Source organism: Quercus robur, chromosome 4 (genome assembly GCF_932294415.1).
Source record: "Quercus robur chromosome 4, dhQueRobu3.1, whole genome shotgun sequence".
NCBI classification, from domain to species: Eukaryota; Viridiplantae; Streptophyta; class Magnoliopsida; order Fagales; family Fagaceae; genus Quercus; species Quercus robur.
This window is the reverse complement of record NC_065537.1, coordinates 12,078,054-12,106,024: the sequence shown is the minus strand read 5'-3', so window position 1 is coordinate 12,106,024 and position 27,971 is coordinate 12,078,054. Positions and strand designations below refer to the sequence as shown.

Sequence of the window (27,971 nt, the reverse complement as noted above, 5' to 3'; positions counted from 1 at the left end):
TGGAATTCAGTTATAAAAAAAGAACACGTACCCCAGCTGGATATTTTCTCATTTGCTTAAAAAATAAATTATATTTAAGCACATATTATATACATTTTTTCTATGCTACCAAAAAATCGAATGGGGTATATCATGTATTTTTACAATAGATGCTTGGGGTTTGACCCAAACACATGCCTGTTGATTGGAATGCAATCTCATATTACCCCTTTTTTTTACATCGTCCTTGGTTTCTTGTTGTTCATCCATCTCCCCATTTTCATTGTCATTATCTTCCTTTTCTTGTTAGCACGATGCTTAGCAGCAATTCTCAACTTCATCTTGGCATTGCGCTTTGGATTGACAACAGCCATGATCTTTTCTTCTTGTTTCCTCTTATCCCTTTTCGCCTTGAGATTCTTCCTGATCTCACTGTAAATTTGTACAAAGCTCTGGATGCCTAGAACTTTCCTTAGAGTTTCACAAACTTCCTGCGCCAATTGCTTAACATCATCTGGAGGACATGGCAAACACATTAAAAGCAAATTCATTAGGTTGCACTAGAAAAACAGTACGTACACGACATGACATAGAGCATGCAATTTCTATCTGATATTGTGTGAGAAAATTTCAATCATATCAACAGATGATTCAAACCATAATATTGTATCACGTCAACTCAGGAGATTGTAGAAAAGATAACCATATTATGGAAGCACTGCAGGATTGTGCAGGTGTGTGTGATGTGTAAAAAAGCCCCACTTCAGCCCAGCTGCTACATCTTATTTAAGCCCAGAAGTTAAAAAGTTAATTCCGTGGAAGCTTTGACCAAATCATATACAAATTAACAAAATATCAAATACGGGGGAAAAAAATCAACGGATAGAGACGGCATAATACATTAATGTATAGTCCCTGTCACACATTCTTCAGACGATCAGCTAATGCCTAATAATAGACATCCATTTAATCATCCGAACTCAGTGGAAAGAAACCACTCCCCAAAAAAAAAAAAAAAAATCCATATTATTAATTTAATAGGCAACAATTTTGAATAATTAAAAAAAAAAACAAAGCTCACACATAGTAACCCACTAAAAGGATATTAAGATTTAAAAGATTATATTATAAACAACGGATAAAGGCTCAGAACCCAAAGAAAGGGAGTAAACAAAAAATCCCTTGCTCCCTGGAAAAAGTGAAAAACTTGATGCATAATTCATTATCACATATCTCAATTACTTAACACTTGAAACAAAACAAAGCACCTGAGCAACAATTCAGACAGAAAATAGATATATTTGTAATGTAGCATCACTATTCATATATGGAATCAAACTAGGAATGTAGAACAGTGGGAACCAAACTCACCAGGGATCACTTTCCCAGCAAACCCTTCACAAACTTTATATAGGGGTAGAAGGATTTCATATGCATAATGCAGGCAATCGTCCGGACTGATTTGTGATGAAATTTTTTCAAAACTATTAAATACAATTTTCATCTGCATAAACATTTAAAAGTTCATTAGTAACAAGTATTTTAGGAGGTAAAAACAGATAAAGAAGTGTGTTGATTTCAAGAGTATGACTAGTGTCTGAATAGGAATCAGAACCATTGTGGAAATTTTCAGGGAATATCTATAATGAACCTAACAAATCATATTTCTCAACATCTGGAAAACAAACCTGAATAGCATCCATCTGAAGGGCAATCTTTCCAATTCTTTTAAGCAGATAAGAAATGATCAAAGATCGAATATCTTTGGAGTGGTCATGATCCTTTTGATCACCAGATGTAAGAGAGAAATATACGCTTCTCCCTTTTCTTGAATCAAGCAATTGGAAAGCTTTAAGAAATCGGCCTTGCTCATGCTCTTCAAGGCTAGACCAGAAATTTGGAGAATCTATGTACTCCATTTGTCCCATTAAAGAATGCACACCCCATATTGTGAACACAAAGTTTTGTGTTATGAGGTTGCTGGCAGCATCATCATTGAATGGTGTCTTCAATTGGCAGCAGAGGGAAACAGCTATAATAAAAAGTCTACTTGGTTTCATAAGAAAATAAGTCCCTAGTGATTTCTCTTGGTTTTCTCTGCTAGCATCTATTACATTGGCAAAGTACAAGGATATAAGGCGACTTGATATGTGGCGTAACCACATGTGTGGGTGCAAAAGCAGCTCACAGATTGCTTCCCAGATATCCTGAAAATTATACAAAAGAATAAACAAACAACAGAAGAAATGAAACCAAAAGGGACTTATATTATTATTATTTTTTTTTTTTTTTTTTAAATCCAATAAACCCTTTGGGTTTGGCTTACCTCCAGTAAACCCTTTGGGTTTGGCTTACCTCCAGTACTTTTTCAACTAAACATTTAGTTAGTTTTTCTTTGAGAAAGAATGATGTGGTAGTGGATTTTAATCTCCACCAAAGGATTAGTTAGTGGGTGATGTGGCTGTTTCTCATGTCTAGTTAAAAAACTACTAGAGGTAAGCCAGACCCTAAACCCTTCAATCATCAAGTTCCAAAAAGAGAAAATTAAGGAAAGTCAACATAAACCAAAACCAGCTTAAAGCAACAAAATCCAAAATTACAAGGCCTTATCCAGCTACCAAGGGATTGTTGATAATTGATAAGCAAGAATGTCCAACTTGGTTAGAATCCAGAAAAACAATTTCACAATTTAACCAGACAATCACATTACAATTGCCTTGTTGGCAGCCAATTTCAAAACAATATACATTTTCAGTTTCAGATTATTTAAAAGATCATTATGTTACACTAGGAATAAGAAGAATTGGCCATATATTTCTCAGACAAACCATTCACCATGACTAGGCCTGTCAGAGGATTTTTCAAGGATATGATTTATGACTAGATAGCCCAAAGGACTTCATTCTAAAAGGATATGAAGAGAGATTATAATTTTGGTTTGAGCACCCATAGTACTGACCATCTCCATTTTTACACAACCACTACAATATTAAAAAAAAAAAAAAAAAAAAAAAAAAAAAAAAAAAAAAACAGTTGCGAGTACATTTAGACTAATAATGTAAAGATTTCTTGAACAATACTGAAATTCAAGGTTGGATTGTACCAGACCACCAACCACACTAAGTTCAACCAACAAAAGTCATTTTCAGAACATTATCTAAATGTACCCCATTCAATGAGTTAATATCAACCTAGAGTACTCAATAGCCCATGTCAGCAAACAACATGTGTAACTGTAGATTTCCCCAGCTATAACAGTTATAACTGCCCACCAAGGCCTAACTTCCACAGTCAGTGATCACTGGCTTAGCCAAGTAGGGAACAGTAGAACTTATTGACTCAACTAAATATTATGCAAAGAGTGACATACCTCAAGATCACTTTCAAAGAACAAATCATGGAACTGATGCAGCATCTTTTCCAACATGATGAGTGAGTAATATGTCTCTCTCCAGGAAGTAACAGCAGTTTCCTCAGGAAAATCTAGTTGCCTATTAGTGACAACATTGATGGCAGATTGCAAAATTTTTCTAGTCACAGGCAATACTTTATTGACATATCTTTGAAATCCTTTCTTCATAACCTCAACTGATAATCCCAAGACCTGTACCAAAAAATTCAAAGATCTCTAAACTATGAATATTTTAAAACACAAGAAAGAAATTTGAATGAGCATCTAAATTTATTAGGATTTCTGTTATACACAAGGGGATTAGATCATATCAGATCATTAAATCTAGTTTACAATGTTTGGAAACAAAATGTGATGAAATACAGATCCCACTGCACTTCTGGAACTGCTATTAATCTCATAATACTCAACAGAACACCTTATGACGCCATATCAAATATATGAACACTGCAAGATTACATATCCCAATGAAATGTAAAAGCACCATCCACTAATGAAAACAGCTTGGGGAATAGAGTTCTGTTTTAGCATGGTTGTTAGTGTTTAGATCAGCTGCTTAAAGTGGCTTTCCCACTTTTATTGCTACAAATCGGGAGGCATCTGTGAAGAAGTTGGTGGTGTGGCAGAGTGTGGGGGAAAGTCGGAGTTGGGATGTGCAATTCCAACGTGATTTTAATGATTGGAAGGTGGAGTTGGTGGGGGCTTTTCTTCAAATGAGGATGTGGATTGGGTGAGGTGAAAGTTCAAGAGTAATGGAGATTTTAACATCCACTCTTTTTATAGTTCTTTGGCATTGAAGGAATCTTTTTCTCCACTTTCCCTTGGAGAAGCATTTGGGGGTGAAAGCTCCACGTCGGGTTTCCTTCTTTGTTGGATGGCTACATGGAGGAAGATTCTCATAGGAAAGAATTTGAGGAGAAGAGGTTTCTCAATAGGAGATCAGTGCTGCATGTGCTGGTATAGCGGAGAGGATGTTGATCATCTTTTGATTCATTGTGAGGGGGCTTAGTTATGGAATGATGCTTTTAGATCTTCTGGAGTCTCTTGGGTCTTGCCTAAGAGGGTGCTTGATTTGTTAACTGGGTGGAGGAATTGGTTGGGGAAGCGCTTGTCAAATATTTGGAACTTGGTACCATTGTGTGTGATGTGGATAATTTGGAGGGAGCATCACAATCATATTTTTGAGGATTTGGAGTATTCAAGGAATCATCTCATAGCGTTGTTTGCAGGGAATTTTTTTTTTTTTTTGATAGGTAAGAAACTTGTATATTCAAAAAACTGCTAAATTTTGCAGGGACTTTGTTTGATTGTTCTTGGGCTTGGGGACTCACTTCTAGTTATTCCATTCCATTTTTCATACTCTCTTCTCTGGTACATAATTTTTTTTTTTTTTGGTTTTGGTTGCTTGTACATATGTTTTTAGGCTACTTCATCCTTTTCGAATGAAGTAGTCCTTTCTTTTAATAAATTTTTTCTTACTTATCGAAAAAGATTTGAAAAAGATTAGTAAGCACGCAGCTTAGGCAAGCTAGCCCAGACCAACCAGGCCAATCCTGAAATTGGGCAAGCTTGATTTGGTGTTTCTAAGCCAAGGTTAGCTTTTTGATGAAAATCCCATCCCTAATTTAGTTTGGGCTGGGCTAGGGTTGTGGTTCCTACAATCCAAAGCTAACCTGTCACTTCATCGGTTTATGTGATTTCATTAAATTATTTGTTACTGCCCAGATAAACCCATGATTATTTGACTTTGGTTATCTGCATTTTTTATAAGGTTATTTTACTTTCTTCTATAGCCATGTCTTTGGTTTTTACATATCTCTCATGTCTATGATGTCATTATTTGCATTTTGTAATTGACGATTAGTAATCTTATCATTTTATGTACCCCTTTGATATTGTTAGGTCATGATAATAAGGACAAAAATTCAAATTATTATCTTTCTAACATGAAACTAACTACCAGCCTACATTGACCTAAACCTCACCCTGCCTGAAGATCAATTTGACTCAAATTAAGCTAGCTTGAGCTATTCCAAACCCAAAAACTTGGTTAGGATGAGTAATATGACTTAAAGTTCAAGCTGGACTGCATTAGTATTTGAGGTTTAAGAACTTGGGTTGAGCTTTGAGCTTGGTTTGGCCTCCAACCAAACCAGCTGACCCAAGCTGGAGCACTACGTTAGTATGTGCACGGTATGCATGCTGGACCATTTTATAACTGCCCAAAATTTTTGAAGTAATGGTTCTACAACATGACAAAAGAGCCTGGTTGCCTGTCTTTGTTCCTTGTATATCAACTTTAGGTATCCCACTTATATTGACAATTCTATCATTAAGCCTGTAAGTGTGGGGGAGACAAGGGGGTGTTAGTGTCTGAATAGTTAAGATTTTTAAATTCATAGCTCTACAAAAAGTTTTTCTTTTTGATAAATAAGATAATTTATTAGAGGAGAGGATCGCTTCAAATAGTTCTACAAACAGTAAATTTCAAAAAAGCTGCAGGTATGCAAAATTCGTGGTGAAGACGATTTCAGTAGTTCTTGACATCAGCCCTATCTAGGTAACTTTGAGTGATAAAATAACTAGATTCAGAAGACATTAACACTTTAAGCATGTTTACAACCATAGTTGGAGGTAGTGGTGCCCCAGAAGGGGGAGGGGGGGGGGGGTGGCGCAAAGAGAGAGAAAAGTACCATTAAGTGCTACATGAGTATACTGACACTACTTTAATTTCTGGTTGATTTCTTCTTCTCAGAGAAACACACTTTTGTTTCATAAAATTTCACGAGTACTCCGGGTCTTGATATAATAGACTTATATACTTTTCATCTTTTTCCTATTTTATCTTAAACTAAAAACAGACTATTTTCTACTATTATAAATGAAAGATATTGATGATACAAAGTACAACGAGCAATACATGTATGACAGGATTGCACTAATGAAGACGACTAATCCACCCACATCAGAATTATCCACCTCAGAATACTTACAAAAACTGAAATAAAATTAACCACCTCAGAATAAAATTCACAGAATATTACCTGGGCAGCAGCACTCCGCAGTTTCTGTGTCTCTTCTGAATATGAATACCAAGATAATGTGTAGTCTAGAATGGAATGAAGTGAATGTGGGCTTACACACCCAATGAGTTTCTTTATAGCAGCACCAGTCATGGACCGAACTTTATTATCATGATCGTTGGATAAGCAAATCACCAGATGTGTAAATAATGTCAGTGATTGCTCATCAACATTTTTTTTTGGAAATTTGACTATGATTGCATGAATCATTTCGAGCACAGATTCTCTCCCAGTTGAATGCTCATATCTGAAAGAATTGTCAAGTCATTTTAGGAAAAATAAGGAATTTTTATTTTTTATAAAAAGAAACCAAAATTTACTTGCAGATACTTGCCTTAGATTTGAAAGCAGAAAAGCTAGATGTTGTTGCAAACGTTTTACAGAAAGCTGATAACCAAGTAAAAATTGCAACAAAATTTGACTAGATTTCTTTCGAATTGAATCCACTTGACTTGTCACCATCAATTCCCCAACTTGAGTTACAAGATCATATATCTCGGGAACAACTAGCTTGCGACTAACAATTGCCTTGAGCAAAGAAAGGGCAAGGCTAGAAGGATTTCTTTCAAGGTCAACAAACAGGGGAAACTGAATTAACAGATGTAACTGAGCTGATGAAAGGGTAATTTTGCTACTCCGCAGAAGCACAGCTAGCAATCTTAGACATGACTGCATTAGAGGACTGCTAGAAGATACCAAACCTTGTGCAATATCCAAGACTGCCACCTTTATTTTATCAGCTTGAGACTCAAGGGATTGTAAAGGCAGTCTTACCAATGGAGTAAGGCAACTAAGGGATGCAGATAAAATATCTTCATACCTGGAACCTAAGCAGTTGCCTAGAAGTGTGACAAAAGGATCCAACATTGATAACACATGTTCATCAATTTTGTCCCGTTTCAAACTTCTTATTCGTTTATGCAATATCCTGAGAGCAAACACAATAATAAGATGTGAAGAAACATTCACAACTCGGCCAGAAGTTATTCTTTTTCCACTCATGTCTTTTCTAGGATGTTTTCTTGCCTCTGCACCCAATGATTGTTCACCTTGACCATTTCCATCTTTAATCCCATCTTCAATGAGGCCATACACAAAGATGAATAGGTCAGTCTGATCTACAGATGGATTACGTTCAATGCCAACAGCTATGTGATTCAACATCCTTTCCAATTCTGTTTTGATTTTTGGTGTCATCTGCTTCTGCAAATGAGTTGTAACAGGTGAAAGAAGCTTCAAGGCATGGGTTTTGAATGTTATGCTCTGGGCTATCAATTCCAGTGTTTTAAAAGACATTCGTGTCTTTGTTTCTTTCATTTTTGAAGCAATCTTTCCCACTTCTTTTTCTTCGGCAACATCTCCCATTATGTCATTTTCTACTATGGAAAGGAGATCTCCCAAACAGTAATCCAACTTCCCAATGACAGGTATTAAAAGAGACTTGGACAAGATGAAATTGAGAGTGTATCCCAATACATGCATTTCAAATCCTCGTTTCAAGGTCGCTCGCAAAACCCTGAGCACAAACTGCAGGTATTCCAGCCCCAGCTCCTTCAAACAAGCAGCCAAAGCTGATCTAGCTTCATCACGTATACTTTCCAAACGATTCTTTAAGAAGTTTGCAATGCGATGAATGATACTTGAAAGGAGTGAGTCCATCACATCTCCAGGAAGCAACTTTAGTAGCTTCAGTGCAGCAAGATTGATGTTAACGCTGACCTTATCAGGCTCAAAATTCAGTAGCTTCTGTATCTTCGGGAGAACAGTTTTATGCAGGCACGTCTGTATCTCAGTTGCAATATTAAAAGTACTACACTTGTGCAAAATGGCTGAAGAATCACTACCAATGGTCATGGAATCAGAATCATTCACGAAAGAGTCGTTGCCTTCTTGGCTCTTAGAAATTTCTAGAAAATGAAATTGGTCCAGAATAGAGCAAGTTAGTCTCAATAAGAGCTTTTGCTTGTCTGGTTTCAGAGTAATCTCTCGAAGGCATCTAACTAATAATGCATAGTATGACTTCCATTCCGCATGACCAGAAATAGCTGCAAGGGCCTCTATGCATGCACCTCTAACATGTTCTCCTTTTCCGTCTTGTACATCAAACAAAATATTAAAAAAGAGCGGCACAAAAATCCTATTTATGATTCCCTGAAGCAAAATAGCAGCACAGTAAATTTCAGTACTTAGCAGCACATTTTGAGGAAGCAAGAACATAAAGCGTAACATAATTACCTCCGACATATTACTAGTACTGATAACATTCTTAAAACGTAATAATGCCCTTGCTCTCCTATGCCTCTGCAAGAACACGTGGATACATCAGAGGTAAGTCTACTTGCTTGGGAGAAACTAATGATAAAAAATATTTCATTAAAGATTATAGCATACTGAGATCTGTTACAAATAGTTATAACCATGACACTTAAAATGCTTCTCCCAATGTTAGAGAAAAGAAATGCAAAGGATCATCCTTATTCATTCTGAGTCATATTCTTTCAATAGAGCAAGGTGATTATTATCAAGAAGATTAGACATAAACAACTCTAATATCACATGTAAGACATGGAATGAATAAAGTTCAGATAATGATAAACAAAAAAACATGTGAAGCCTTAGGAGGAAATAACACAGAAAACTCACCTGCAAATGAATAATATTATTGAAAAAATCTACTTCAGCATCATTACTGCACAGCATCCCCAATGAATTAAGATTTGCTACTTCTGGAAGTTTCAACACCATTTCTCGTAGTAAATCTATCCATTCCTGAAACAAAAAACATAATGATAGAAAGGATTTAATTTATGCAATTTTGGTTAATTAAAATAATCATTATTATTTTTAATCATGAAAAAGTTTTAAAAGTTTTTTGATATTTCTGTCTGCCACCAACTCTTTGCACAGTCCTTTTAAAGGTATGGAGAAAAAGGTCCAAGTAACATATTGAACTATTATTAAGTCATGCATGCAAGGAGGCAAGTGCACTTGTCTGTCTCTGTATTTTTAATGTTAATTTATCATCAATTCCTACAAGATGAATCACAGAAACTTGATACCTTTTTTATATTAGTTTCTCTACTCAATGTATTCCCCACATGCTTCAAAAGAAATTTGTTTGCTATACGCTGAATAGATGCTCTCGTCCAACAACCATCATCAGAAGTAATCATCTTAGCAATTACTTCTTGGTGACTTTTTCCTTCTTGGCTGATAACTAGTGCAGAAAATTCAATAAACGAACACATTGATCTAAAAGCACTATGCCTTAAGATCAAGTCTTCAGATGACATATCATACACACAATGTGATAAAATGAGCAACACATGATCCTCGTGAATAGTATAGAAGAAATCAACACAAATCTTTTCATAAGCATTGACTATAGTGTCATAATCAAGTCCACCCATTTCTGCAGCAGAGGTTGCATTCAAGTCACGAACAAGTTTTGCCTGCATTCCAGTCAAAGAAGTAGACAACAGGGACAAATGGGTTTTAGAAATCAATTAGGTTCCGTTAACGCTCTGTTCATTTTATGGAAAACCTTGTGTGAAGATCGTTTTCCGCATTTTCTTATGTTTGGTGTGTTTGGTAGTATCAGAAGAAAAAAAAAAAAAAAAAAAAAAGTCACGGAAAACTTCCCTTATTTAACTTGGCATGAGATAGATTTGTTTTCCGCTAATTTTTTTGGAAAACAACTCTATCTTACGCCAAGCTAAATAAGGGTAGTCTAAGAGAAAGTTTTCCAACTTATTATAAGATCACTACCAAACATAGGAAAATGATATAATTTTCTAGAAAATGATTTTTGGAAAATTATTCATTTTCTAGAAAATGTTAATGTTGAAACAAACAGGGCATAAAGCAATACTTAAACGTAAAAATAATTGAAGATATGAGTATTACCACTAACAGGATAGAAGGATCTACTTCAGCAAGAGAATCAAGAAGATCACAAATAGACAAACGCATATCCAGTTCAACAGAAGTAAGTAGTGGAGAAACTGCATTCAAAATTGTTTTAGTACTGTCGCTCCCTAACACTGGTATAATATCTCGAAAGACTTGCACAGCTTCAGAACAAAGATCTGCAAGAAGAAATAGAATTTTGAAGAAAAATTTAAGACTCTTACAGAGAGTACCAAACTTATGTTTCATGAGATATTCTTACCAGAATTTTGAGCTCTTTTTGCTAAAAATGGGAGCAAGATATCTACAAATTTGCTTGCTAGCAATGGATCCTTTATATACTTTGATAATAATTTGAAAATTCTTATGTCTCTCTCCCCAGGACATTTGACCAATTTCCTGGTACATAAAAAAGGTAAGTCAGAAAGAGGACATCTTTAACAAGAAGCTTTTTCCTTTTCCATAAATACTTTTTACACTAAAGGTACATACATTCACAAACATAATGCATATGCAGAATGACCAGAAATAGAAGGGAAAATGGTGGTTTAAATGTGTTGATTCTGACCAGAACTGTCAGTATTTTTTGTTTTTCTCAACTAAAAATGATAATTTTCATTTCACTTTACAAGATGGATGTGAGTGTGGTTTATACAAAATTGTATGACAATAACAAGTGACAAAGAACACACTAGTTTGTTTCCAAAATTTTGGACACTAGGGTTTGAGGATAGTTTATTCCAATAGCATGAATGGAAGCATCCTTGCATATGTGGAGTCTGACACATGCAAAAGCACATGAATACAAAATAAATAAATAAATGCACCAAAAACACCATCCATACCTCTTGGTGGCACTATCACTTAGGAAAAGGCAATGCAAGCTGCAGATAAGTGCCTCAAGGTTTGGAAGTAGAACTCTTTTTGCAGCATCATCTTTATCATCCAACTCACTATCAAGATTCAACAAGTTCTCAACAAACTTAAGAACACATGATACAATAGCTTCAGAAGCTGACTTGACACTAAGTATTGAAAATATATCTGGAACAAGTTTTGTTTCTCTACTTAGCAGTGATACAAGCCTGTGGCTTCTACTCATAGCAACAAAGCAAGAGAATAATGAACTTGGCTTCTCACTACTGGAACCCTCCTGTTTAAAACCGTCAACTAAATTTTTCACAGATGCAAAGAACAGGTCCCAGAACTCACAACCGAATTCATGATCTTCATACTTATTGAGGACAAAAGAAATTACTTTCAGGCATAGAGACCTTAAATCTTTGAACTGCTTCATAGCACTGCTAGTCTGCATGTTGACCATAAATTTTTATTAATAAGTTGCCATGTTCTCATCTACAACATAACAAAAAAGCACACTAGCTTTCCCTAGAGCTCTTACAAGTCAAAAATATTGGCTGATAAAGAAGATATTGACCCTACCTGCCATCTTACTAAATTGGGACAATATTAAGCACTATTAAGATGGGTATTATTTACCTAGACAGCACCAATACAGATACAGAACATGTATGCAACACGGTACAAACATGGTGATACATCAATCTAAAATTTAGAATATGATACAGCATGGATACTTCAATAAATACATAAATAAATATTTGTAGGCACTTATTCTCTAATTTTATGTTTAAAAGATAAAGAAGAAATGCTAAAGTGTAAAATACAACTAAATAATAAAGGGTGACATACTAAAACTATCCTAAGGTTTGCACTAATACTAGGTACTATCAAGACTTTTCAAAAATATCAAATTTGTTCCCAAAGCACAAACGGCACTGAACACCATTTTAAAGTTCCGTACTCCTCCAAGTTCTCTGCATCCTTCCAACAGCTTGCCTTGACTACTCAAGTCTTGCATTATGAAAATTATATGCACGAGGGAGTTTCTGAGTAGCCAATGATTGATAAATAACAGCTAGAGATGGAGAGGATGTAGAAGCAGGGGAATTTTCAAACAGTGTTAGGTGATGTTTATGCTTAGGGAGAAATTTGGATATTTTTGAAATGTTTTGGTAGTAACTGACATTAGCCCAAACCTCAAGGATAGTTTTTAAATTTTACCCAATAATGAAACTAAATAAGAAGCTATTACTTTCATAGGGAGATCATAAGTGAGGGAGAGGAAGAGAAAAATTAGAAGGTTAACGAAGTATCCTGTGGCATCCAAGGGATCCGTATCAAATACAGAGAGTTTGAAGTATCCATGCTTTCTAGATTTTAACCAACCTAGTATCAAAGTATAAGATTAGGGGAGTTATCAATCAACTATGACAACAAAACTTTCAGTAGTATTCGAGATTCAGCACCCAAAATGATAAACATAGTACCAGGACATGATTTGTTGGAGCATCGTCTTTCTCAAGTAAAGTAAGGTCAGCACTAGAATGATCTTCAAGTGAGGAAAATCCATTGCACTTTGCAACGTCAATATTTGATGCACAGCTTCCCAATAGCCGAACAATACACCCCATTAATAGATCAAGAAAAGGTCTAAGATGCAATTCATCAAAAACTCCTAGAACATCTTCAATCACATGCAGAAAACCATATCTTTTCTTCCAAGACAGAGCTATTATATTATCCACGGTGAAATACTTTAAGAAATTAAAAGCCTGAAATTGATCCATAAAATTTTCAGGTGAAGTCCAAAGCCAACAAGCAGTACTATCAGCTTCTTGTGAAATAATTTGCAGTGGCTTTATTAACAATGCAAAGAAAAGAGGAAGCTCCTCAACATCAAGTTGAGCAATGAAACCCAAGACTGCCTTTCGGTGATTAATGCTTGCATTCTGCATAAAAAGGTAAATCATATTGAGTAAATTAGATGAGATTTTGAATGAAAAGTGAGGAAAACATACGGAGTGAAAACCCCTACAGATATTAACAAGATTGCATAAAGGAATGACCATCATAGAATTCAAATTAGGTATACCTTTCTAGAGGCAAGTGTCTTCAAATTTCTGACTTTCGGCATTAGAAGACGAATAACTATAGGAACCAGATAAGCTCTGTGTTGGTCTTCAATTAGATTAGATTCTTTGGATAAACTCCATGTTGTTAGTTCTTCTCGCAAATATTTGGAGCTTATCAACTTTTTCAGATGCTGATCATATGGGAGCAAAAAATCATCCTTCCAAATCAAGAGGCAATCAAGAACCTTCATCTGTATTTCAGCATCATTTTCATCCAAAAGCCTAATAGAAACATCCAAAAGATTCAAGGAAAAGCAAAACAAGAAAAAGGACTTAGTGCACCCGGGCTGAGATCAAAATCAAACACATCAAAAACTAAAAGAAAAGATGAGCATTAAATAAATATATATTATTACATCATTAAAACAGTGCACTAACCTATTTTGCAGAACCTCTTTAAGAAATTGACTCTGATAAAAGGACCTAGGGTTCCGCATTACTTTCAGCAAGTTCAACCATTCTTTAAGGACACCTTTCCACTCTTTGCCTTTACAAGCATGTGAATTGAAGATTCCCACGCTGCAATACAACATTAAAAAGAAAACCAACTTTTAATGGGATAGGTTATAAAGATTTGCTAGTTCACCGAGTCCAAAATATATCCAATAAAAGGCATAAGATCCTGCAGATGATTACCTTGCAAGAACATTGCAATCATAGCCAAGAAACTTTAAGAACAAAGGTACAAATTCTCGTGACCGAGATTCAATAACAATTGGAATCTTTTGTAACGATTGGAGCAACAAGGATAATATTGTTGCACAAGGAGTGCTCTCAGAGCCCGGATATACAAACGAATTAAAACGCTTGACAAGATCTGGAAAAAAAAAAAAAAAACTAGGTTAAAAACTGAACTTCAAAAGGAATTTTGGATTCAAGAAAGAGATAACTCAGGAAATAACCAGTTTATTATTCTAAAACATGCACAATAAAACAGCAGCTGAGTCAAAATAAATATCTACCAATACATGATAATATCAAAACTCGACTTGTCACATACCACTTGACTCGTAAGCTTTAGAATTCCCTTCATATACTCCATTAGATGTATGAAATATGGATTGGTATTGCTCAAGATAAGAAACAAATCTATCTCCTACAAGTCCAAAATGTTGGCTCATCAAGACTGCAAGGCACTCTATTGCTGGATTCCAAAGATAGCTAAATCGGTTATTCAATATGCCAATTATCCCATTCAAAACAAGGGGCGCATAGGCATCAGGTAATCTGCCGGCTGAGAGGCCCATTTGTATTTTAGAAATCAATAGGATAACTTTCCTGCTGGTAGAAATTGAAAGAGGAGTTTCCTCAATAGACAAAAGCAACTGAATAACCTGACATTTGAAGGAAAATCAGCCCAGGATCATCTAGTATGATATAGTGACAAACAACAAGAACAGCAAGAAAATAGACACATACATTAATACCCTGACTTTCCACAAGGGAATTTTGAGAGACTTCAGTTCTCATTTTCTTTGCAGCCGGTTGATCATTTGTAGAATCCACACACCCCAGAGGTTGATAGTGACACAATATTCTAAGAGTTGAGAGGCGAATCTCCTTGTTTGAGTGGCGCAAATTATCAGAAAATATGCTTACTGCATCCACAACCTTCTCGCCAGCAAGTTCTTGATGATACATTCTATTGCTGTTGACAGCTTCTGATGTAGGCCTAACATTTATGTAACATCAAGAATTTAGAAAAGCGGAGTTTTTAACATAGCCAGCAATCAACAAGCATTAAAATTTGAACAACGATAAGAATTTAGATTAGTAATATATTAATATGTAATCAATTATTGACACAGGTCAACTTACCCATACACAAAATCCAAATAATCAGCAACAGCAGACAATACCGGCAAAGAAGATCTGTATCTTTTCACAAGATGCAAAAATTTGCTCGTTTCTTCAGAGTCAGATTCTTTACCAAGATGTGACTTGTTGTAAGAACTCAAAGCAGCCCCAATTAGGCATTGCCAAGTTTGTTTAGGAACACCAGCTATGCAGCCTGAATGAATAACATATAGATGAATATTAAGAGAGACAACGACAGCATAATATTGTACAACAGAAAATGAGAAAAGTTCTATTTACTAAATAGAATACCGTTTGCTTATCCTGTTGTGAGCATTTAAAATTCATTGAGAAGGCCAAGCATTGTGGATATAGTGAAAAGACGGAAGAAAATGTCAACAGAAACAATCACAAAGACATTATTAGAATATCCTCCCTGGGATATAATACACTGATGGATCCATAAAGTGCATAAGTGCGGGATACAATACACTTTGATGGGTCCCATGAAGTACAGACACAAGACATTGACGGGTTCCATCAAGTGCATTAGTGCTTATATGAAAAACCAAGATAGACATTATATATTCAGGGTGTTTAGTATATCATAGAACCAGGCCAGCTAAGAACAACTTAACTGGTTTTAATTGTTTTTAGCTTGGTAGCTTTTTTATTCAAACTGAGACCATATATCATCCCTAATAAACTAGTTTTAACTTTTAGTTCTTTTAAACATACCTTCCCTACAAAATCAAGTTTTAAAATTTTGATGTTTTTCACATGAATATTCTCACCAGACTAGTTTTAAATTTGAAATTTTCAGATGCATATGTTATTAATACTAGATCTGAGCTGATTCTAGACAAACTTGATATAAAATAAACTGATTTGGTTCAGCTCGTATCAGAACTAAACTAATTCCGAGATTTGCCAAGCACCCACACTATCCTCACTTGAAAATAAGGTGAAGAGACACAGTGTTTCAAAGTTCATATAGAGCAAGAAATTAATCAGAATAATACAGAATGTTCCATACCAGCTTCCATCATCAGTAGCTGATTGAGTGCATCTATCAAATCCATTAAACAGGATGATTTCTTTTGGATATCAATCAATTGAGGATAGCATCTAATGATTCCCCACAGCAGAGCGAACTTAGTCTCATGAATATGAGTTGATGATGGATCTATGCGCACAATTTCTTTTATTTCCCTTATCCAATCAGAGACAGCCTCCTGCAAACAACTCTGAATCTTTGGAAATCCTTTTCCAAATGTGCCGACTAAAAAGTTGGACCCTTGTGCCTTCCCTTCCATTATTTCACAGAAGGACAGTAATAGATAAATAACTTCTTCCGAAGTCTCTACCATATCATTCAAAGCACTGAAAATTATATCAGAAAATTAAGACTGTCCTATAAAAAGAACCATATTGCATCCCAGAAATAACTAACATATAACATTACCTTAAGATGTTAACTCTGAAGATATCTACTATGCAAGGGTCCTTCTGTAGTAGTTCTCTAATAAAAGTCAACAAACTGCAAGACAAGCCCAACAATCTATGTCAAATGATATTAAGAAAAGGGAAAGAGGTAGGGGGCAGGGGGGCACCAAACTAGGAATTACCTTGAGTTCCTTAACTTAAATACAGGAGCCCATTGCAATGAACAACTTGAGATAGTTGACATATCATTAGAACTATGGAGCCCATTGAGAATGCATACAATCAATTCTAGAACCTTATCAACAACTTCTTCTTGATGATCCTCTGCCTTCACCAAGTCAGAAGGCACAACAAACCTTTGCACAAGCAATCCCACATGTTCAAGTAATGATTGGTAATCTGTGCAACATCATAGTAGTTTAGCTTGGTAGGACAAGAACACAAATATGCAATTGACATTATTACAGTAATTGAACTTAAAATGTACAGCTGTAAAACAAACCAAGCTACTCAAGCTCCACTCAAGAAAAATTGGGTGAAGTGATACTTGAACGATTAACTACATGGCTCAAAAACCAATAAGAACTGATCTCGAGCAACCTATTATCAGGATCGGCACCAATTGATTGTCTACTTTAGAAAAGTCAAACTACTAAAGCTCCGTTTGTTTTGAAATAATATATTTTACACTGAAAATATTTTCAGGGAAACATTTTCATTTTACCGTGTTTGGTTGCTTACAAGAAAATGCTGAAAATGTTTTCATTTCATAGTGTTTGGTTGCTTACATGAAAATGTTGTGGAAATTATTTTCCAATGTTTGTTTCACCGTAAAATAATAATAATAATAATTTTAAAAAGATTTCATATTTCATAAAACCCATCAAATGCAAGCACAGCTGCACACAACCGCTGAACCACCACCAACCACCCAAATTCAGAAAATAAAACAAAATTCCACTCTCAACGGTCAAAACAGACACACAGATACATGTATAGCAAGTACTAGGAACCAATCGAAGTAATCAAACTCAAGTGCCAATCGAGACAGAGACCCATGGCTGTTGGAGGGAGTGGACCTAGAAAGTCCACCACCAAAGTCGCCATAACCACCACAAAATGAGCAACCCACAAACCCAGATCCGAAAAAAAACCACCCAAAAATCTTAGCATTAGACCACAAATCCAGATTTCAAAACCAAAAACCCACGAATCTAAAATCCCAGATCAGAACTTGAGAAGCTGATTGGCGAGAGAGAGGTTGGTGGCATTTGCATTGGGTCGCGAACCTTAGAACCGGTGGGTGGCTTTTGCGTTTGGGTCAGACTAGAGTTGGGTCATGAACCCGAGAACCAATTTGAGGATTGATGACAGTGGAGCTAGTGATGAGTGGTGCCGACAATGGTGGATCTGGGAATGAGTGGCTGGTCTGGTTTGTGGGAGAGAAGAGCTAAGAGTGAGAAAGGCTAAGAATAGTCGAGAGTGAGACACTGAGAATGTGTAAAATGTTTAAGCAGTTTTTTAAGCTTAAAACATTTTACAACTTTTTGCCTTGAGTTTGAAAGTTCACTGAAAATATTTCACAATTGACCAAATATTTTACTACAAAACAAACATGGTAAAATGTGTAAAATGTTTAGTAAAAATATATTACTTCAAAACAAATGGAGTGTAAAGCTCATTGAAATTTGGCTTTATGGCCCTCATCAAAAAGCACATTTAATAAACCAACCAAGCTTGAGTAGCCAAATATTTGACTCGAATCAGCTTGCTTTACAGCCCTTCTAAAATTAAAAAAAGAAACACTAGTTTTGATATGTAAAAAGAAACACTAGTAAATACAAATATTATACAGCTCACCATAAACTATTTGTCCATTGTGGATCTGAACAATGGAAATAAGCAGCGACAATAGATGACTTAAATGCAAAATGCATCCATTAGTCACACACTCAGTAATTTTCTCATATAAGCATTTCCACATCAAATCCAACTCCTTTGGCTCTATGTTCTCACATAGTCTTTGAAAGGCAGTAATTATAACTTCAACAACCGCATCTGAACCTGCAGGGAGGACAGAGGCAGAGTCTTAGAAAGATTCATAACCATGAACTTGTAAATTGTGTCAACCTACATAGTAACACAACCATTGACCTACAAATTCAAGTAATTGTTTTTTAATTGGTAAGTTACACAAACCCAGTGGGCTTTGAACCCATGACCTCACCCTCCATCTAGAACTTGTAAGAGGAGGTGTCAGTTGAGCTAGAGCTCATTGGCATATTCTAGTAAACAAATTAATGCGGAGTACTATGATTATGAGCAGATGAGGGGAAAAAAAAAAAGTAGGCTTTTAAAGTTAACACTCGGAGCCAAATTCGGCAGTAGTATAGAGACTAAAGGAAACTCAGAAAATCACTTACTACAACAAGACCTATCATCTACAAAAAAAATCAAAATTCACAAGACTTATACCACTCTTGATTCTTTCTTCTTCTTTTTTTTTTTTTTTTTTTTTTTTTTTGCCTCCCCTTTTCCTTGTTCCACTCATAAATTTTAAGCTTTCTTCTTCATCACACTAGACAACAAGTAATGTCCACGTGCTTACATAATCTGCTCCATAAAGCACACTTCTTTCTTATGTTGCAGTTGTTCACAAACTACTGGTTTACAAACTTGCTGTTAACACACTAACAATAACAAAATTAATATCTAAATCCAAATAAATAAATATTATAGTTCTCTTTGATAGCCATTTTCAGACCATGCTAAAGACTGCATTATCATTGATGAAGTGCAGGATGTATTGATTTGTGCCCTTAGCCATACACTCATTTGATGCATGAGACATGAGATAGTATTTCTTCTTTAGGGACATATCATGCTATAAACTTCATTATCACTAGGATCAACTAATGATGATGCTGATTTCATTCCTAAAAAGGAGGTTTCTAATTTCATTATCATGGTTATGAATACATATATCTCTATAACCTTTTTTTTTTGGGGGGCCGGGGGGAGGGGGAGGTGGGGTGCATGTCATAATTATAGTAACTTATAAGATATGATACACCTATTTCTATAATTACTTATACTTTCCCTATGAAATGTACATCAATCACCTCTCTAGACATAGTCAAACAAATTTAAAATTCTTTTCAAGGTCCAGCCTTTCTCTCATAGACCAAAATCTTATCCGTGTTTATTAAAACTGTTTTGGCTTCTGCTGCAAAAATCTTATTCCATAAATTCAATATTTAAAGCCCACCTAAGCCTAAATGCCAAATTGATTGAATGCAACTACATAATGTATCCTTTTTACAGTTCTATCTTATCTGGAATGTGATAATGTCATTCACCTTTCAGCTGTAGATTTTATCCCTTTTTCATTTAAGACAACGCTTTTTATGTCCAAGATAAATGTTAATCGAAACTCAGTGAATTTCAGCTTTTATATTATCATTTATCAAAAATGTTTATAGCAAAATCATGCCCCAAAGCACATGGATAAAATTAATTTACAGCACTCCTATAGATAAAATTCTTAAATCTTCATTATTATCCAAAACAAACATCTTTAATCTTCATTGTTGGATGAAATACTACTATAAGTTCATTATGCATGTCAAGAATCAAGTATGCTTTCAATACCCACTAAATCAATAAATTCAACCTTCTTTATGTAGATGGAACAACGCTTCATGCCGGTCAGCTTGATACATAGAAAGCAAGACAGGCATGATGAGAACCATACATCTAATAGTGAATTTATATGAATTTTCCAATATGAGTCCAGTGAAAATTTTGAGTTAGAAAGTGGTATAAATTATACAGTTTTAACAGATCTCACCTAACATACGTAAGATCATGCAAATACCCATAGAGATGCATATTTAAGCAGGTATTTGTGGCCATAAATCATTAGAGTATGTATTATTTTAATTGTGCTGCATAATTGTAAATGGAAATTTATAACAAAACTCAAACATTTGTGTTGGCAGTGGCGCACATATGTATATGTATGTTTGCAATACTAGTGTGCAATGTTATAGTTGTAAAGCACAATTCTAAATGGATCTCTCTCTCTCTCTCTCTCTCTCTCTCTCTCTCTCTCTCTCATATATATATATAGCAACTGGAGCAAATCTTACATAACAATCAATTACAGAAAAATAGAGATCCTATGATATTAAGAAAGAAACTAGAAAAGATCGTCATAAGAATCTTGTGGGACTAAAAATAAGTATAAATTAGAAGTGAAACGCACAAATGAAGATATGAAATACATGCAAGAAAGTTGAAATCATCATTACCAAATATTGAATCGTCCATCAATAACCGCAATACTCGCTCTGCTCTTGAGTGGAACCTTGATGACGACCCTCTCATAACATAAAAAAGTAAAGCACTGATGCCACATTTCCTGGCAGGCAATGGTTTCTTTATGACTTCAGTCATGATCTTTTTAATACCTGTTCCAATCCCATGAAACATTTATTTAGTCAGCTTAGAGTAATGCAAGTCCATTAGAAGACAACTTTGGCTATGCTATATACCAACTAGTTGAAGTCACATAAATACCATTTACCAACACAATAGTCAAAGAACAAAAAGAAAATATGCACATACAATCCGTCTATTTCCAGCCAATTATAAAAACCCAAACCTTGACCAACCTTTTAGTGCCATGTCACTTCCAATGTGCCACAATGTCTGGCACATGTATATCAGTATGCAAAACATATATAAGTGAAGTTCATAACCAAATGAAAAACATGTGGGAATAGAAAAAAATGATGAAGAAGTGTAAGTAAAGCACCACGAAAAAATTACACAAAATCAACTTAGTATTCATGTGGTAACAAGGTTACAACGAAAGAACATTCTAAAACTTAGGACACTGTTTGGAAAGAATGCATCAATGTGAACATTTGATGAACCACAAACTAAAGGCTACTATAAATAGCCTATTTTGAGTCATTGTAGGCAATCTACCTTATGAAATTTGGAGTTGAATATTTCTTGAGCTCTTTCAGCCTAAAAATTGATATTTGATTGTTCCAACTCCAATCCTACTATCCTTTTCATTTGCTTTAATCTTATGGTTGCTGAAATTGCTTTTTACAACTTTCTTCTACACTAGATCTAAGTTCTCTTTATATGTATATATACATATATATATACACACAGATAAGATAAAAGTTTTTTTGAGAGGTAAATAAATTTATATATATATATAAATATATACATGTTGGTAGGAATCAACTTACCTTGAAAGAGACTTTACTACACTAGAACTTCATGTATGCACTTTTAGATGCATATTAATAAGTAGCATTATAAAATAGTATCTGGATATATTTTATTTTTATTTAAAAAAAAATTGGAAATAAATCACAAGTGCTTTTCTTTTTTGGCTAGGTAAACATTCACACAACCAATGGTTTAAAATTGTGCTTGGACTTTGTTTTTTTTTTTTTTAATACTACTAATAAATATTGCATACATCAAATTCTAGCAAAGTTATGCTCACTATGGAGATGGTGATACTGATAATGGTGGCATCATAAGGTCATTTGAGTGACAAGGTGGAAATAATTGTGGCAGTCAACGAGCAGCATTGATGATGTTCAGGTGGGTAATGGACCAAAATAATGCTTAGAAGTTAAAGTAATTTGAAACATGGAAAGACAAGTCCAGTATCTTTGTCAGCTTTATGCATAGTCTCAAGCAAGAAGAATAAATAGATGAATTATCCAAGTCATAGTTACTACTAAACATGATGAAATTTGTACAGTACAATTTTCAATATTTTTTGGATAAGTATATACAGTACAAAATATGAACGTACTTTTATTTCGAAGAAGTTAGAATAGAAGTATATGCTAATGGTATTTTAAAGAGTAAAGTTTACTATATTCCAATTAGTAGCACACTTATGCTACCTTAATATAATTTCTAAAGATAATATATTTATCAAAAAAACAAAAAACTTAAGATTTGAAAAAAATCAGCTAACATAATAATAAAAATTAAATATACCTTGCTATGTTGTCATACTTCCTCTTTCAAGCAAAGTAATAAATAATGCAAATATTATTTATTTCCTCATATTATTATAAATGAAAATAGTTTAATTTTTGTTCAAATATAAAATTTAAATACACATGTATGTGTGCGTGTGTTTTGAGTGTGTTATTTTAATAAGGTTGTATATATACATATATACAATGTATATGTATTTTAATTTAACACACATATTTGAAACTAAGATTTAATGATCTAAATTCTATAAAAATATTAATAGCTCAAAGAAAAAAGATTAAAATATACTCTTAAAGAAAGTCAGTCCTTCACGTAGATGAATGGGTAAAATAATCAGTTGTCCTTGTGGATCCAACATTAATCCTCTCACACCGACTAATTGGTGTTCTTGAGATGCATTTCCTCTAGTTCCCGGAAAAGACATCATATTAAATAAATATAAAAATTTTGATGTCTAACATAAATAGAACATGATGGAATTAAGATTTTTTTTTTTTTTTTTTTTTTTTTGATAGGTAATAAAACTTTTATTCAAAAAAATTGAGCATCATGTTCACAATGGTGAACATTCTGATCAAGAAAAATTACAGCAGTGTCAATAGGATGATTAAAGTTTAGTTGAATTGGAGTTTTTTGTTTTTTGTTTACAAAAAAAAAAAAAAAAAAAAAAAAAAAAAAAATTGAATTAATGATTACAAATGGGCAAAGAGTACAATGGTGTGGGGGAATCAATTAAGCCATGATTCACATATGAATACAAATAGCTCCTTATGGACAAACTTAGACAATAAAGCATGGTCTTACCTTCCTGCAGCTGCTCAGCTGGTGCATTCCTAAACAAGAATGATATTGCCTCAGCCATAAATTCTTGGACGTACTCCTTGGGATAATATCGTAGTTTTAATGTAACCCTTAAAAAAATTTGAGAAAACCATATAAGTACATATGTTATGTAGGTTTGTAGGTAAGTAAATATGTAATGAGGCTTCTTCACAAGGAAAAAAAAATGCAATGAGGTCTCCAGTATCTAATTGCTACAGTGAGCTCCATGACAGAAAAAATCTACACAAATGTATCAGATAACATGTAATCATGACGCTGACAATGAAAACCAACCAGATTCTGATAAGATAAACACCTTTGGGGAACACGAATTAAATCATACTAGTACAAATGTACTTACTTGAGCACATAAACAAGGTCACGAATTAGATATTTTTGCAAGTACATCATAATATATGACCACGACGTAAAAATCTGCATAATATCAGCCAAAAATTGAAAAGCTTAATGATTTTGAGGCAGCTAACAAAAAATACAGCAAAGAAAAAAATGGAAATTATAGCTAGACCTGCTCAATTATCTCTGGTTCCCTATCAGCACCAGTTTCCAGGAGAGACACTAAAGAATCAGCAATCCTTGGCATAAAGCTGGGAAAGCTCCAATACACAACATATAAGTCATAAATATAACAAACTATAGAGACATATATATATGTAAGAATACCACAACTCTGGCATAGGACAAATTCAAAGAAATTTATAAGGGGTAGGAAATCTTAAACAACAATCTAGGCACTCTCTTCTTAAGTAGAAATTCTAACAAAGTAAAATCAGGAACAAACAGAGTAGCAATTTTAAGGTTAGAAGCCTCCACGACTAGTTAGCGACAGGGAAAATCCTATGAGATATGTTAAATTCAAATAGAAAGAACTTACGGTATAAAATCAACCAGGAGATCTCTAGATAGAGCTGCAAGTAACCTGCAAAAAAAAATAAATAAATAAAACAATCAACCTACAAGAACTTAAGGAGAACACACAAACAACTAAAAAAAGAAGAAAAAAAAAAAAAAAATCAACAAACAGGTTGAAAGAAGAAAATACACAAGCTAGAATTCTTTTGATAGTTTACCTTATCAAAATTAACCCTAGTATTTACAGGTTTGATTTTGTACTGAATAATTAGTTTTTCTAGCAGGACGTCATTTTTTTTCTTAATAAATCTCTCAGTGTATAAAGCAGTGATATTACATATTGAATACCTATTGACTTCATCTTGAATTCTATAACAACACAAGCTAATTCCCCTACTTGTTGTCTACAGCAAAGAAACAATTCAAAGCCCAACACCAGAAAGAAAATTTAACAAAATAAAAATTGCAAACCCTTATAAAAGTTCAGGTAAAACTTACGTACACCAAAAATGTATATATCTCAGGCATAGCAAGTTAATCATCAAATGCACAATATGAAAGTCAAAAGGATCTGGAACCAGGTGGATGGTTGGGAAATAAAACATGGGAGTATTTTATCGTATATTAATACAAGGGTTTTTCCCGGAAAATAATATTATTTATGATGAATTATTAAAAATAGCATTGTGGTAAAATTATTTGCTAGAATAGCCTCTCTTTGGGAACCTTGTTTTGAAAAAACGATTTTAAGCATTTAAATTTCAACATTTGCACTGAAAATTGTGTTTCCAAAACAAGATTTCAGTTATATCACACTTTGCACTGAAATAGTGTTTGGAAAACACATCATCAGTGTAAACATGTTTCACACTGAAATTGTTTTTTGGAAACATGATTTCCAAAACATTATTTTCAAAGGAAGGCTATCCTCCAAATAATTTCCCCCACAGTGCTATTTTTAATAATTAAAAATAAATAATATTATTCTGATATTCTGTAAACTGTAGTTCTTCTGAAGAAAACGACTAAAATAAATAATTGCAAAAGAAGAAGAATGGTTGAAATGGCAATTCACATAACAATAATGGCGGTTCTTTGGCACACTAGCATCCTTTGGCCTGAAAGAGATCAGCATTTCTAATTTCCACATGACATACCTTCCTTCTTAATTCCCTAAATGCTTTTACAATTCATTGTTTCTTTTGAACCAGAAAAATACTTCTCACACGACTTCAACAAATATTTTATTTTAAATTGAATTAACCTACTTTTCAGGGGCAGTTTTTACAAATCATTCACCAGTAACCCCATTAAAAATAACATGAATTGAATCCTTAGTTAATTTCCAACTCTATAATTCTAATTTGCATCAGCTACTGCTTCTGAAGATTTACATCAGACTGACAATCCAGATTCAAACAGAAAAATTAGTCAATATTTAGACACCCACATAAATTGATGTCATTGATTACTACAACCATATCTAAGAAGAATTATATAATATCAATTTTTATGCATTAACAATATTGAAAGCCAAACAATGGATTCATAGACTGAAGAACAAAACTACCCTGCCTGAAGAAGTAAATTCAGTTATAGTTACTAGATACATGTAAGAACATTTTTCTATCGAAACAGAAATATTGAATAAACAGATAACACAAGCACCAATATAAGTTTATCATTCAATTGTAACACACATAAATATCCTGAACACTGTAAAGAAGTAATTAACAATATAAACTAGCTTACCTAAGAATAGGCTCAAGAGATAGCCTCGCACTCATTTGTAATCGTGGGATAAGTTTCGAGAAAATTAACTCCTTCTGTAATATAATCAAGGGTAATGTCTGGACCAGGGGCAACATTTCCTCGTAAAACGAAATAAAATCCTCTGCAGTATTCAATTCCTGTTCATAACAATACAATCACAAACAAAAAATCAACAAATCAACAAAAAAACAGAAAACGATAGGATGTCCTATTCAAAGTATCATAGCAGCAACAAAGAACCAACAAATAATAAATAAAAAAAACTTCAGCACTGTTTTGATGGGCCGTTCCTTTTTCGTTGAATACTAGCAACTTAGCCAAAACAAGCTTCCAATTACAAACTTCAAATTATAAACGTTACTAATTACAACAACAAAAACTTTCCTTTTAATCCCACTTTTCTTTTTATATAGAAAAGAAAAATGTGAACCTTTGGCATCCTCACCATGGTAATTACTCTTAACCATTAAGTCAACATACCAATGGGTTTCTTTTTGGTATAGATGAGATTACATGGGCGTTTACCAGTCGAGTTAACTCTTTTTTTTTTTTTTTTTTAATTTATAATTACTAGTTGAGCTGATTGGAACCAATAAGTCTAGAGCCACAACAAAAAAAAAAAAAAAATATATATATATATATATTTCACAACTGCCAAAATGGCAAGTTGGTCTTAGTCAGTAAAAAAGTGATGTCAGTGACGGCCGAGAACCAGTAAATGTTGTGTACTCAAACCCACATTTTAATATTTTTAGTTTTTACTAACAAAGTAAAGACCAAAAGCTATAAACAAAAACACAGTAAAAAATAAAGGCATACCCTCCATTCTGTGAGGCAGTCACGGAAAAAGGAAGACCCTTCTGAAGGCTCAGCCTTCACTTTATTAAGGCTTCGAAACACATCGATTTCAATCTCCTCTACTCTCTGAGAAAAATTCTTGAACTGCAATACAAAACAAACCCAAAAATAAAAATCAAATAAAAACCTTAAATTTAATTAAGATTTAAGCTTTTGAATTACTAATTCAAGCACGCGAATAAAAATAAATCAATTTTTGTCAGGAGAAGTGAATTTCGTGAAAATTGGGGTTTAGGGTTTAAGGGTTTGTGAGAGGGTTTAAGGTGAGTAGGGGGGGGGGGGGGGGGACTTACAACAAAACGGCGTCGTCCTGGGGATTTGTTGAGAGACTTCACTGCCTGAGCTTGCGACGGTGTCGCCATTGCTTGAATTAGGGTTTTGATTCGATTCGATTCTCACCGAAGCTCTTCTTTCCTCTTCTTCTCCTTTCACAGAGAGAGAGAAAGAGAGAGCAATATTTCAGAAGACAATGGAGGCGCCGACTTTAAAAATGTTGGGTTTTTCAGGTTTGTATTCGGGTTGAGTCGAATGGGCCGAGCTAATTCGGGTTTATATGGATTATAAACTGGGCTGGGCTAGGCTTTTTTTGGAAAAGTACCCCCAAAAAAAACCATAGTTTTACTGTTACACATTAAACACTGACTTTCATTATTTTTTTTTTTTTTTTTTTTTTTTTTTTTTTTTTTGGTTTCCCAAGATATCCCAAGTTTTTATCTCAGGACTAATCCTTCGAGGTACTGTTAGGCGCCAAGGCGAGGACCTCTCCCAAGAAAGTTTGCTGCATCCACAAGGGGCTCAAAATCGAGACCACTTGCTTAAGTGACCAGAACCCCTTCCACTCAGGCCAACCTTCATTGGTTACTTTCATGTATTTATGGTTATTAACTTTCATGTATGTACCCAAACACGCTAAACAAATCCCATTCTCACACATGAAATGTATACCTATGGCTCAAGGTTACCCGGGTTGGATTGTTT

The 27,971-nt window shown here is 34.3% G+C and overlaps 1 protein-coding gene across 1 annotated transcript; it reads right to left on the bottom strand.

Annotated features, from left to right (window-relative positions):
* Positions 1 to 10: 10 nt before the first annotated feature.
* LOC126720593 (uncharacterized) lies at positions 11 to 27,473 on the bottom strand. The gene is made up of 31 exons (XM_050423196.1): positions 27,287 to 27,473; positions 26,955 to 27,077; positions 26,115 to 26,272; positions 24,385 to 24,429; positions 24,019 to 24,097; positions 23,851 to 23,924; positions 23,472 to 23,578; positions 20,936 to 21,094; positions 18,483 to 18,686; positions 16,805 to 17,021; positions 16,642 to 16,716; positions 16,213 to 16,559; positions 15,198 to 15,390; positions 14,799 to 15,051; positions 14,380 to 14,713; positions 14,016 to 14,196; positions 13,758 to 13,898; positions 13,340 to 13,601; positions 12,735 to 13,196; positions 11,229 to 11,692; positions 10,646 to 10,782; positions 10,381 to 10,562; positions 9,534 to 9,926; positions 9,118 to 9,243; positions 8,710 to 8,775; positions 6,809 to 8,625; positions 6,436 to 6,721; positions 3,350 to 3,583; positions 1,668 to 2,186; positions 1,351 to 1,483; positions 11 to 493 (listed from the first exon to the last, which is right to left on the bottom strand). The coding sequence occupies exons 1-31, from the start codon at positions 27,353 to 27,355 to the stop codon at positions 216 to 218; spliced, it is 8,118 nt and encodes a 2,705-aa protein (XP_050279153.1). The 5' UTR covers positions 27,356 to 27,473; the 3' UTR covers positions 11 to 215.
* Positions 27,474 to 27,971: the final 498 nt, after the last annotated feature.

Coding starts and splice junctions, on each gene's coding strand:
- LOC126720593 (XM_050423196.1), bottom strand. CDS start 27,355: ATGGCGACACCGTCGCAAGCTCAGGCAGTGAAGTCTCTCAACAAATCC. Junction 18,687..20,935: donor GATGGACGATTCAATATTTG/GTAATGATGATT, acceptor TCCTCCCTGCAG/GTTCAGATGCGGTTGTTGAA. Junction 1,484..1,667: donor TTCAGATGGATGCTATTCAG/GTTTGTTTTCCA, acceptor ATGTTTATGCAG/ATGAAAATTGTATTTAATAG.